Source organism: Littorina saxatilis, linkage group LG4, assembly GCF_037325665.1.
Source record: "Littorina saxatilis isolate snail1 linkage group LG4, US_GU_Lsax_2.0, whole genome shotgun sequence".
In the NCBI taxonomy this organism is placed as follows: domain Eukaryota; kingdom Metazoa; phylum Mollusca; class Gastropoda; order Littorinimorpha; family Littorinidae; genus Littorina; species Littorina saxatilis.
The window spans coordinates 18961372-18975444 of NC_090248.1; the positions used below are offsets into that span (position 1 = coordinate 18961372).

General features: G+C 40.0%; 1 protein-coding gene across 1 annotated transcript in view; it reads left to right on the forward strand.

The window, feature by feature from the left end:
• The first annotated feature begins 145 nt into the window (after positions 1–145).
• LOC138964163 (RNA-binding protein 5-like) overlaps positions 146–14073 on the forward strand; it is a 42463-nt gene continuing 28535 nt past the window's right edge. Inside the window, exons 1-7 of the mRNA XM_070336054.1 lie at positions 146–182; positions 684–1184; positions 1591–1780; positions 2482–2787; positions 3223–3289; positions 4033–4106; positions 5238–5348. Coding sequence (XP_070192155.1) covers positions 700–1184; positions 1591–1780; positions 2482–2787; positions 3223–3289; positions 4033–4106; positions 5238–5348 — 1233 coding nt within the window. The 5' untranslated portion in view covers positions 146–182; positions 684–699. The remainder of the gene's footprint in view (positions 183–683; positions 1185–1590; positions 1781–2481; positions 2788–3222; positions 3290–4032; positions 4107–5237; positions 5349–14073) is intronic.

Below are 14073 nucleotides of genomic sequence, written 5' to 3' on the forward strand. Positions count from 1 at the left end.
TGTAAAACCACACAAACGCAAAATTAAAACTGCACAATATGTACTTCATTCTTTTGAAAAATAAATGTGATGGCTGCCAATACAGCGTTTGTTAGGTAAACACGAAAAATTATGATAATCACATTTTAACTTTTTACAACGCACATGTACATCATACGCCATTTTGCAGATTCTCCGAAGACGTGCGTAAAATAAATTGTTGAATTTTGTCCGTACTTTTGGTCTACAGCAGTTTTATTTGTAGCTATTATACACTGCCAAACGTTTGAAATTTTGAAAATGAAGATCGTCTTTGATGGCTGTCATAAATTAACCCTTAGATCTTGAAAATGACTGAAATAGGTGACTGATTCAGTGATTGTGGGACTGGAACACTCACGGCGGAGGAAGAGTTATCGCAGACATTCGCAGAACAAAGTATCAGCATATCTACTGTTTAAAACCTACTCGATTTCATGTTACTTTGGTATGTGACGATGACATTGACATAGTTGTCATACGTTACGTTGACTGGTCTGATCATGTGGAAGAATCAAGTAGTCATTCTTCGGCGGTAATCAGTTCAATGCCAAAGGCTACAGAACCACTTCAATCAGAGGTATTTTTCGGATGTAATTTGTAAAGGGTGTTTTTATTTTGATTTGTCCCTATGGCTTTAGCTTTACCGTTTTGTTTGATTGCAGATTGGTGATTATCAGCATGTATTACAACAATCAGTACAATGATGGTGCACCAGGCCTTCTGGGTGATCCTATGGCCATGCAAAGAGATGACTTTGGTTACAACCAGGCTGCAGACTTCGGGAGAGGAGATGTTCAATTTTCTGGTGGAGGTGGTAACCTTTATAACAGTTACGACAACTTTGATGATCGAGTAGGCTACACTGACAGCTTGTCTAACAGTGGGGGCTATTCTCAGCTAGACAGAAGCTATGATTCCATGTCATACAACATGGGATTGGGAGCCCCAGGTCTTCAAACACAACCAAATGACCTGCAGGACAACATGAATTTCTATCGCCAGGACAGCCATTCACTTCCAGACATGGGAATGGATTACAACCAGCCTCGCTTTGAGGAGCGGAATTTTTCTTTTGCATCAGAAGGGGATGCACTTCATGAAGTAGGCTTTGAGAACAGACGAGACAGCGTCAAAGATGTCGACAGAGAAAGGGATCGAGATCGGTGTGTACTCGTAGTTCTGATGATTTTTGTGTGATGGTATTTATTTATTTTAAATTGATGTTTTTTCATACTGATTTAGGTTCTAAGTAAATTAGTATACAGAAGAAGTGTGTCCTACTCCTAGTGTAAACTAGTGGCTTTTTTTGTTTGATAGTTTGAAATTGTTGGCGAGATGAGCTGTTGTATGCATGGAATAGGGATAGCTGTATGCATTGAATAGATAGCTGTATTTCTTGTGTTCTTGGCATATTTTGTCAAATGTGATCGTGTGTAACTGTAAGTCACTTCTTAAAAATAAAAGATCACAGCTTCTTGGCTGCGGTATGGACTGACGAGACTTCTAAGTTTGACTTCACGCTATTAATATGAAGCTCATGATTGAATTTTCACTTCTTCACAAATTCAGGAATAGACGCAGCCACGGCCGAGACAGGCAGAGGAACAATCGACGTGACGACAATTTGGAGAGAAGTAACCGTAGAGACCGTGGTGACAAAGACTGGACCAATGGCGATCGTGATCGAAGACGCGAGAAACGAACATCAAGAGAGAGGTCAATACGAGAGAGAAGTCCCAGAGATGACGGCAGTATGGAGGTTAGACATTTGTTTCCCAACCCTCACCCCTCTAATCTAAGTTGATGCGTCTGTGCTTCGATTATGCAGGCATGGGAATTGTCCGCCGAAAAGGCAAATTTCCGCCGATTGTTTTTTTCGTTCCGTCGAAAAAGCAAGAACTGTCCACCGAAAAAATAAACGGGGGAGGCAAAAATGGTTCTGAAAACTGAATTTAATGGCAAACTTGGAGCTCAGATGACAGCAAATTGCACAATTTGTGATGCCCCCGGACCCCCTAGTAAGGCTAGGCGCTTCGTGCCGTCGACTTTAATATTACTTACAAAATTTTAGCCTTTTTTACTTTTTTCAATTCCCATGCCTGATTATGGAGTCCTGTTGCAAATATTAGTGTACTGTGAGAAAAAAGTATTCATTGCAAGGTTTGTACCTTGTTTTGTATTTTGATGTCACTTTGATTATCATGAAAATAGCAATTTTGTTGTGCTCATCCAAACGTTGCAGATTTGATACCCCAAACAGATTGCCAACATTTGGAAATCAATGCACGCAAAACAACAGCTTCTGTTGAGCATATTTCAGTTTCTGAAGTTCATCAGTCGTGATCTTTTTGCCTTTTCCAGAATTCATGAAATAACTGGTAAGTTATTGCATGGGCCCATTAAATGAATCATAATTATGATATGAATCATAATTATGATAACGGTTGATGTTCTTTCCAGTTGTCAAATGACTCTCCATCTAGAATGGAGGTGAGTGAGGAAGACGTGCATAGCTCTGGCAGCCCTGGCCGCGATAGGCACAGAGACTGGGATCGTTCCCGGCAGGATCCAGATCATGAGCGAGACAGGGAAAGAGACAGAGACCGTCACCGAGACAGAGATCGAGATCGTTCCCGTAGCAGGGACGACCGGGAAAGGGACCGAGAGAGGGATCGCGGGGATCGTGAAGGGGAAAGGTGGATGACTGAAGAGCCTTCAGCAACTATTCTGCTCAGAGGGCTGAACAACAGCGTAGTGGAAAATGATGTGAGTGCACTATGTGCATCGCGCACATGATTATGTATTTATTTGAAGAACTTTTTTTGTGATTTTGTTACTATATATGCAAGAATGTTAGGCGCTTAGACCTTTGTTCGGATTTGAGCCATATAAATACCCTTATTGTTATTGTTTGACGATGAAAAACAAAATAATTATGAAAATCTACAAAAGAGCTGGATTTTTTTTCTGGGGGAAACATTGTATACTGATTTAAGAAAGCTCACTAAATTCCTTTTTGTTTTTGTTATTTGGCGCGTTTGAAAAGAAAGCTAAAAATGTTTCTTTTGTCTTGAATACAGATTTTAATTCACCATAAAGAAACCCACTAGTTGATTGAAGTGTCTGCGTACACTGCAATGTGGGGGTGGGGGGATAAATTGCCTTGCAGGTGTTTTATGGAATCGTTGAATTTTGTTTCAGGTAATCCAGGAGCTGATCCGAATTGGTATGCCTCCAAAGGACGTTCGCTTTATGAGGAGAGTCACAGGTACTGATCACTCTTTTAATGTTACACAGTTCTTATACAGATAGCTGGTAGTCTTTATTTTATTTTTTTAATCAGAATTTTAGAACTTTAAGGAATACATGATAAAATAGTTTTAAGACTAAGAAGCTTGTGAAAGGAGGATACGAATAATTAAAATTGATGTTAGAGACATGGTTATTTATTACAGTTATTACTATGTATGCATATTAGTTATTGTTTATTTTAGAGGGAAAATCTACATGTACCTTGTATATTATATTGATGCAAGTCTCCAGATTGTTTTAAACCTTTGAGAAGACTTAAATGTTTATCCTTTGCTGGATCATAAAAAGATGCTCATCTTTGAAAAGAGCAACATCAGAGAAATATCAGTATTCAAATTGATATTAATATCCTTCTGCTGAACGTGAAAGGTTTTCACCATTTGAGTAATTGTTGGGATCAAATTGTTGAATTTGAATGTACATTTCTTGTTTGAAATTTGTTCGTTTGGGGGTAAAAGTGGGAATTCAGTCTGTTACTGGTTATTTTCTGTTTTCCAATCAAAGACGGACAATTTTTTATTTTTATTTTCAATGATTGAGTATTGCATACATTTATGGAGGTGGGAAGGTTTCGCCACTGGTTACAAATAACAGACACAAAAATTGCGCCCCCTTGGAAAGACTGAGAAGTTGCGGCCAATCGGATGTGACTTTGTTGACTTGTGTACTAATTGCTTTCCTTCTGGCCGCCTCATACAGGTGCGTCCCGGGGATTTGGTTTTGTGGAGTTTCAGTCCCAATCTGAGGCCCAGCGCTGGATGGATCTCAATCAGGTTCTAACGACACCAGTCTTGTCTGAGTTCAATTTTATTTTAAGACCATTATTCATTCACACCGTTAGCTTTGCTGTCTAATCATGTATTGGAGGATGGAGGGGGGTTGGGTAGTGTTTTACCTTTGGGAGTAGTTGTGTGATTTTAGTCCGGTACATCTTCTGTTTGAGGCTCTCTCGGCAAGTTGGTTGACCTTGGATTAAAAAAAGGTTAAATCTGGATTTTTCTTTGGCGTGGTATGGGAACACTGGGTATTAGCGAGAGGTACTCTGAACACCATTGCCTAGAGAGCCAATGGAAATATCAACAAAAACAAGCTGTGTTCACCATGGCTGAATTTCCCGCGCTATCTGTAGTGTAGTAGGAAAAACAGTTTCTGGGAACAAGAAAAAAGTTGGTGGTGGTTTTGTACTGTCATGGCTGAAAGAACCTGCATTACGATGAAAACTTAAGTTCAGGGTTGCTGTCAGACTTTCTTGCTGGCTTACTTTTCTTCCTCCAAAACCATGGAAAGAAATTGCAGATGATTATGAGCTAAAACCGGCGTGTTGTATCGTGTAAACTTTGTCACACGTACAACATATTTTATCTCAGCGTGTGAAGAGGTTTAGTAGCTCCAGGTGTCATTATGACAGGACAAATTTCGTAATGGTTTTCATCACCCTTTGTGATTGAATGAACGTTTTTGTGTTGTGTGAATATTTCTTATATTTTTTTTTTAATTGACATTTTCTAAAATGGTCTGATCTGTGCGCGAACTTGAACATTGAATATTTACTGCAGCCAATATACACTGTAAAGATTGTTCAGATGGACACTGATAGTGAAAGAAGGTGGGAAAATTAGAGCCACCAGACTCATAGCCCGAGAAATAAACAGTGCCGGCCAGAAGATGGACGGACGGTGAAGCAGAACCGCAGATGGACGCGCTCATTCCCTCAGAGGGGGAGTTGCAGTGAAAATGTGAGAGCGGGGCGAAGCAGCCCCATTTTGTCAAATTGACTGGCGCATGGCTTGGCATTGGGCACGCTGTCTTGGGCACGCTCACAGGGTTGTCAGGGCTAGTCGGGCAGGGCAGCCAGCCTGCCGTGCCGATTTACAGTGGCTAATTGTGTCGTCCTCTCTCCCCAGGGCCAGCTGCAGCTGCCGGACGTGGGCCAGCGAGTCAGCATGCACTACAGTGCCCCCCGCGTCAGTCGAGACTCCCGCGACCAGCCTAGCCGCATGGACTGGATGTGCAAGGTGAGACGAGTGGGAAATAGCATGCTAAAAGAGCAGGAATTTATGGCTGAGTGTCACAGAAGATTGTTTTACCTCAAAAGCGGTATTTATTACAGGGTAGACCTATTCTGCTTAACTTGTGTCATAGTGTTCAGAAGATGTGATGTTTTCTCAGAAGTTCTTTCAGTTTAGATTCTTATGTCTCGGTTTGTTGAAGGCATCTTAAGTGCTTTCTTGTTACAACAGCACATATTTTAAGTACAAAGTGGTGATATTGGTGGTTACATGTGGGGGAAAAAAGCACAAGAACTTCTCCTGTAGTGATTTATATTATACTGGACAGTCAGTGTTTTCTTTATCTATCTTCATGTGTTCATCAGATTCATCCATAGAAGCTTATAAACCATTTTTGACTCACATGCGAAGCAAAAGTGAGTCTATGTACTCACCCGAGTCGTCCGTCCGTCCGTCCGGAAAACTTTAACGTTGGATATTTCTTGGACACTATTAAGTCTATCAACACCTGATGTGGCCTGATGGTGTATGGTTACAAGATCTCAAAAAACATGTGCGGCAACTTGACCTCACTTCAAGTTCAAGGTCACAGGGGCCGTAATTGTTGTCTTAAAAACGACCATTTTTCACATTTTCGCATTTTTTTCTGAAGTTATCGAGAATGGCAACCTTAGCTATGTATGCTATACAGGGCAATGTAAGCCCTATCTTTGGACACCAGTTTGGTTGACCTTGCTTCAAGGTCAAGGTCGCAAGGGTCCTTTAAAGTTGGATTGTATACATCAGACCTGGGAACCCATACGTTTTGGGCGTATTTTGTACGCTTAGTTTCACAAAATACGCTCAGTACGACCGGTTAAAAAAAAATACGCTGAAAGAAAAATCCGATCATACTACTTTAATACTGCATAATGCATCCCGAAGTCGATCCACTATTTTGACAAACCCGTATCCAACTCTCGTTTGTTTGTTTGTTTGCGCCCAGCCGACCACGAAGGGCCATTTCAGGGCGGTATCCAACTCTCGTTGCGCGTCACGTGATTATAAGTCTCGATGAGCCTCGGTCAGTGGCAAATGTGTTTGTAGCGTGACGTCATTTCAAATCTCGTTCCCGTGCCGAGACGCGAACGGAACAGATTGTCGGAAGAAAGCGCCAACATTTCTCCACCATTTGCGATAATCAATCATGCCGAAACGACGTCAAACTCAAAGCGATGGAATTCTTCAACCGGTGGCCAAGCGAAAAAGTGTCAGAGCACAGGAGTTTCTTGGAAAATATGCATCAATCCCAGGCATCGTGGCTTCGGACGCTGGCAAGACTTTCGCCCACTGCAGCTACTGCAAAATGGACTTTTTGATCGCACATTCGGGAAAATACGACATAGATCGGCACTGTTTGTCAAAATCGCACAAAGACCATGAATCGGCGAAGAAAGCCGCAGCCGGTTCACGGAGCATGGCAGACTTCATCCCCACGGCAAAAGTGTTGCCCGAAGAGCAGGCAGCAGTACGTGCCGAGGCAATGTTTGTCGAGTTGATTGTAAAAATGAACTTGCCGCTCAGTACCGCAGACGTCATTTCTAAAACCGTGAAAAGTGCGTTTCCCGACTCAGAAACAGCACAGAAATACCAGTGTTGCCGCAAGAAAGCTACGGCCATGATTCATCAGATGTCTCTGGATATCAAGTCTACGCTGAAAGCAAGGATAGCAACTGGGCCTTTCTGTGTGTCAACTGACGGATCGAATGAGCAACGGGATAAGCAATACCCTGTGGTGATAACAACTGTTGGTGAATTTGGAGTCTGCACTGATCTACTCTCTGTACCAACAATGGGTGTGCAATCGGCATCAACAGGTAAGCAGCCCAAGTGTTTTTCTCCCTCTCCTAGTCTGTGTGTGTTTGTGTGACAATTATTTTTTAGAAATGTCTAATCAATGGTAACCAGTGTATCACTATGTGCTGTGTCAGTGTGGTTTTACATGATTTTTTTGTGTTTACGTGTATTTAAGTTGTGTCTCAGTGTGTCTTTTACTTATTGTTTGATCATTGAACTTTCATTATGATTAGGCCCTACACTTTTTTTTTACCAGGCATGGAAGTTCTTTCTTTACTTTCTTTATTTGGTGTTTAACGTCGTTTTCAACCACGGAGGTTATATCGCGACGGGGAAAGGGGGAGATGGGATATAGCCACTTGTCAATTAATTCTTGTTCACAAAAGCACTTATCAAAAATTTGCTCCAGGGGCTTGCAACATAGTACAATATATTACCTTCCTGGGAGAATGCAAGTTTCCAGTACAAAGGACTTAACATTTCTTACATACTGCTTGACTAAAATCTTTACAAAAATGGACTATATGAGACTGTCTCAAAAGGTGATGGGCTCTCACCCAACTCAATTCCAAAGCCTTGGAGGAAAAGAAAATGAATCAATATGGCATTTGTACCTTACCATTGTGACCATAAATGAATAATGATATACATAAGAAAAAATCAAATTGATATCACTCGTAGTAAAATATTTTTCAAAGAAAATGTTCGGGATTACAGCAGTAATCTCATTGCCAAAATGAGACTCCACTGGGTGTGCGTTTGAAGTTTGCTTTTTTTGCAGAAAATAAAGATGATTGCATTCAATTTTGTGTCTTGTTTTCTTGAGTGTGATGTTACCTGTTCGTTTATGTTTCAAACTGTCCAAATTTCTTTTATTTAACAACAACAAAAATCGATTTAAAATATCGTGAACGATCGTTATCCACTTTGTCAGAACAGTGTTCAACTTGAAACACTGGTCGTGTTGGTTCATTCCATGAAGCATGTAATCAAAGTATTTTTTCATAATTATCAACACACAGATAACAGAAATAAACACTTTACAAGCGCAAAAGCACCTTGGGTAACGTCCATGGCGTTCTCATGTGAACTGGGAGATTTTTTTTGTCAATTCGTAACGATCGAGCAAACCGAAATAACTCCACTTGTAGCAGACGAAATTTCCTCGTTTCACGAACGAAAGAATGCGGCCCAAATCACGCGCGAGGCGAGACTTCGGATGGAGGGAAAACATGGCGTCTTCGAACAGACCAGGTTGGTTGCAATTTTTTGTCACAGAGTTTGGACAACATAACGATCGATACAGAGTAACGATCGAGCTTAAAACTCCTCAAAATGATGTTAGAAAACTACCACTGAAGCGTGTACTTCCATTATTTTGTTCTAGTCTTGAAATAACTCGGCGAATAAAAAGCGTCTGCTGTGTGTCGGCGTCTGTGACCTGAGAGATCACGTAGACCACAGGCGGACAAAATGAATACTGGAGTCAACGTAACGATCGCTTCGGGTTTATAAGTTTTGAAGATTTACGATGTGCACTACGTTGGCACTATCATGCATGGTCTATCAACATATTTCAACGTTGTTCAAACAATAAAACAGCAATAAATGTAATTCAGAGCACCGAAATTCCAATCAATCACTACGATCGTTATGATGACAAAAGACGAAGTGGAGATTCAGGACTGCATTGCGATCGACCAATAATTCTTGCACTTGTAGTTTTTATTAGATGTTTATAAAGTCTTATTAACTCTTAAACAACTTTCAACATGTAAATGCAGCAACATCAATGGGAATAATGTTATTTTTCCAACTCTTGTTCCTTTTTTCCCCCACACAATTGGCTTTACTTGTTTTCTTTGTAAGACTAAAATCAAAACTTTCTTCAATTCTTGTCATCTAGGTTACAATTAAGTGTCAGTTTCTAAATTTGACAGATGGTCATGTGTTGCATGTAGTGATTTCACTCTTCTCGTTATTGTAATTTATAAAATAGCATTAATGATTAGGATGGAAGTTGATTTTTTTTTTAACAAATGAAATAAAATAACGACGCATACATATGACACACATTTATGTGCTTTTCAGGTCTTAAGGTTCGCATGGTTGACCCTCCAGCAACAAAACCAGTGCGCAAAACAAATGCAGAAGATCCTGTCAAGTTCCATGTTTACCAACAAACATACCTGGAACGAAACCGAAGGAACAGCTAGGAGTCGGATTTTGACTGCAGAAGAGCAGTTGCACGTGAAGGTGCAGAATCGCCTTCGACAACAACGGCTTCGGTAAATGGTAGTAACAATATTTGTTTTAAATATTGTTTACTAAGTACTGGATACAATCCAGAAACATCCTCCTGTGCTTGTTTCACAGACGTGTATGCATTCACTTATTTCCCAAATGGGAACATGTTTGAGTTTATGGATATACAACCAAATGCAAGTACACCTCAAAGGACTGCATCGATAAAACAAACCACATAAAACCACCGAACATGCAATACCAGCATGCACAATAAACTCATACTCTGCAATGATAGCCAGAATAAGCTTCTACAACATATCTAGCCAGATCCAGACACCCATTGGTTATTTTCAACCTTGCTCCCAGACTTGACCCTTGCCCCTCCCACCACCAACTGAGTATATAATGATCATAACGGACAATTTAAGTATGCTCAATTTCCCTGCTGCATGAAATCCAATTTAACCAAACATCCATGTTTCATTGTAGTGTTCATTCACATACCGATTCCGTTGACTTTTTGTCTTGATTCAGCTTTTATAGTCAGTTGGACCAAATAAACAACGACTATAATTGTACAATATATTTTTTACAATTATTCAATGAATGTCTTATATTATTATTCAGCAATGTCTTCAAGGTATGTTCAAATCTAGTCATTTTATTCGTTTCATGTGTGTTAATCTAGTCATTATGTTCCTATGACTGTCCATCTTGCTGTCATAATTGACCCATTCTTACCGTTTCCGGCCATCATTGACACATTTTTACGTTTTGTTGTTAATGTTATTTGTCACTTGGTGCTATTCATAACTTGTGAAATACTCAATAAGTTACTCATCATTTAAAATCTTGATTCGGTGATACTGCATGCGTAACACCTGAAAAAAAAACCTAACTTTGTCCATTGCGTTTTCTGTCACGATCAACCTACTTTTTTTCTGTTTATGTTCAACCAGTATTTCACCTGGATCATAATGCTCATTTTATTGACAATATTTACAATTGTCAGCAGAATACAAGTCAATTTTCCAGTCATTTTGATTGTGGTGTGTGTAAATCAAAGTGTAAGATAAAAACTTTGTCCACTGTATTTTGTGTCACGATCAACAAACTTTTCTTGTGTATTTCAAATTTTCCTTTCATTATAGAAATGATACATTTTGCAAAATAACATTTGAGCTCTCACTGAAGTGTGTTTACATTTTCTTGTCATACAGCTTCAGTGAAAATGTGACAAGACTATGTTTTGCAGAATGTGTTCTGTTCCATCACTTCATAATCAACGCATTTTAACATGTGAGGATTCTGTAGTTGATTAGATGATACAAATTACGTGTCGGGTAATGTCGATGCATCTCTGTATAAACTTTAATTTGGTGTTTTAGTCATTTTGATTAAGAGATGTGGCACAAACAAAGGTCTGTGCTTTAAAACTTTGTCCAAAAAAAGTTGTCACGATCAACACAGATTGTATATTGCATGTGTTTATTTGGTTATGTTTAAGTGACCATTACATTAGCAATTAGTTTTCATCTGAAAAAGACTACTTGTAAAGTTTGGTTAATGTATTTTGATTCTACGACGATGAATGGAATACAATTTTGTTTCAACATTTTTGTCCACTCCACTGATAGTAACGATCATGTTACATTTGCTTGTCATACGTATATTTGTATTTTTCCTGAATCATAAGGTTAATTTTATTGACAATATGTACAATTGTCAAGAAAATACATGCCAATTTTCTAGTCATTTTGATTGTGATGTGTGTAAATGTATGCTAACCCTCAAAAAACTTTGTCCACTGTATTTTGTGTCACGATTGACACTCTTTTTTGTGTATTTCAAATGATCCTTTCACTATGGAAATGATACACTTTTAAAAATAACATTGTTCTCACAGTAGCGTGTATACATTTTCTTGTCATATAGCTTCAGTGAAATTTTGACAAGACTATGCTTTGCAGAATGTGTTCTGTTCCATCACTTTACAATCAAAGCATTTTAACATGTCAAAATTTTATAATTGATCAAGGTGATACAAATCACATTACCAACTATGTCAGCATGTTCCCCACAAAGCTTAGTTATGTTGTTGTTGGGGTTTTGATTAAGTGATATGGCACAAACAAAGGTCTGTGCTTTAAAATTTTGTCCAAAGAAAAATTGTCACGATCAACACGGATTGTATATTGCATGTGTTTATTTGATTATGTTTGAGTGACCAATTACATTAGCAATTAGTTTTCATCTGAAAAAGTCTACATGTAAAGTTTGGTTTTATGTATTTTGATTCTACGACAATGAATGGATATTGTTTCAGAATTTTTGTCCACTCCTCTGATAGTAACGATCACGCTACTGATTTACACCTACTCCATATGTGTGTAACATTGGTTACTATTGTAATGTTTTTTATTTGCAGCACTATAGTTTCAATAACACCAATGCTGACTTAAAGTTGATAAATGCATTTTGAGTTTGTGACTTGAATGAATGTGTGAAGATATGTGTTGATCGTTATGATGACAAAGTCACCGCTATGTTTTGGACTTCCTAAGTTCAAAAAGCTAGCACAGATAAGCTCCCAATACCTATTGAACATCCTTCTTTTGAAATTCATGAAATTTGATTTTATTGGGATGTTTAATCTTGGATTTTCAACATCCCCACTTTGTCCACATAACGATTGACACATTGACAGTAACTTGCATTAAATATGCAGTATCTCATTATTAGAGTAAAGAACTATCTTTTCACGGTTATTCAAGGAAAGCAGATGCATTTGACCTTCTGAAAAGGGTACTTGCTTGGCTGTATTCACATTTTCAATTTTGCACCCTCAAGTCTCACTTTTTAATTCACCTTTTGAGACAAGCTCATATATTCTATACAAGAAACACTTAACAAGGGTAAAAGGAGAAACAGAATCCGTTAGTCGCCTCTTACGACATGCTGGGGAGCATCGGGTAAATTCTTCGGACTTCCCCCTAACCCGCGGGGGGTAGGCATGGAAGTGATTATTATAATATTTATATTAATATAAAATTAAAATAAATTTACATTTTAGGTTTTTAAAATTTTGTTGTATTATTTTTCTTCAGGGGAGAACATCTTCAAGCTGTTGGAGAAGGAGCTGATGGTCCCACCTCCTGCAGATGCCACCCTCGTTGGAGACCCTCCTCGCCCCCCACCACCCTCGGTTCCTTGGCAGAACTGCATGGCATTGGGTTGCGATAATGCCCCGGTCATGACCGGGCATACTAATGGGGTCTTTGGAAACATGAAAACGAAGCAGCCTCATCTGTACCTGTCTGGATGTCCATGTCATCTGATTCACAGAGCTGCACAGAAAGCTGCGTCTGAGCTACCCCTTAAAATAGATGAAATATTGGTGGACATATATTTCTATTTTGAGCACTCATCAAAGCGACTGGCAGTCTTAGAGACATTTCAAGCTGAGGTGAAGAACACCAAGGTGTTGAAGCATGTGGCAACTCGGTGGCTAAGCATCAGGAAGTGTTTGGGGAGAATCCTGGAAAACTGGAATGCACTTGATGACTTTTTCAAACAGGAGACGTCACAGACAACCTCATCCAGTGCCAAGTGCAGACAAGAAAGACTGAAAATATTCTTCCAGTCAAGAACCAACAAGCTGTACTGCCTGTTGCTCCACAACGCTCTGCACCCTTTTGACATAACCAACCAGCAGCTGCAATGTGAAGCCCCGAAGATCCACATCCTGCAGAGGTCTCTTCACGCATTCATGAGGGATCTCCTTGTGAAGTTTGTCAAACCTACCGTCATGGCGGAGAAGATGAGAGAAGAAGGGAAGACGCGACCAAGGACAGTGCTGGAGATGGACTTCAAGAAGACGAACAACCACAAGCAAACTGTTTTCCTCAGTACAGAGACTGAGGCCTACCTGACCAAGGTTCGGGAAGAAAAGGTGAAAGAGTTTCACATTCACACAAAGAAATTCTATGTCGCTGCCTGCACTTACATCAAGGACAAGCTTCCAATGAAGGCTGAGCTGCTCAAGAATGCAGAAGTTGCTGACGTTGACATTCGCATGGAGGTTGAAGACAAGCAGCTGACGTTCTTTTTGACCAGATTTCCATGCCTTCTACCAGCAGGCTCTTCTGTGGACACGGTGAAGGAAGAGTTCTGCTCGTATCAGTCCCACCACATCATTCCCAGCCTTCAGAAGGAACGGATGGACGCAACCTGGGTTGCTATTGGACAGACAAAAGATGTTGCTGGTGTTGCATTGTTCTCGAACCTTGCCAGAGTGATGCTTGGTATTCTTACAATACCACACAGCAATGCAGGCTGTGAGCGCGTCTTCTCCTGTGTCAGGAAAAACCGGACCGACCAGAGGGCTTCCCTGACGCCAGAGACCATGGACAGTCTGATGGTTGTCAAGTCCAGACCAGGGATGCCTGTCGACAGGGTGTACAGTGCCCAGGAACTGTCAAAGTTTAAATCTGCATGTTACAACTTCAACAAGAAAACGTAACTTTGTTTGCCACGTCATCCACGGAGAATTATCTCAGGGCGGTGCATGCTGCTTAGACATTTAACGTGCGCCACACACAAGACAGAAGTCGCAGTATCAACAGTGTCTTGCAGTACTACAGCTGTT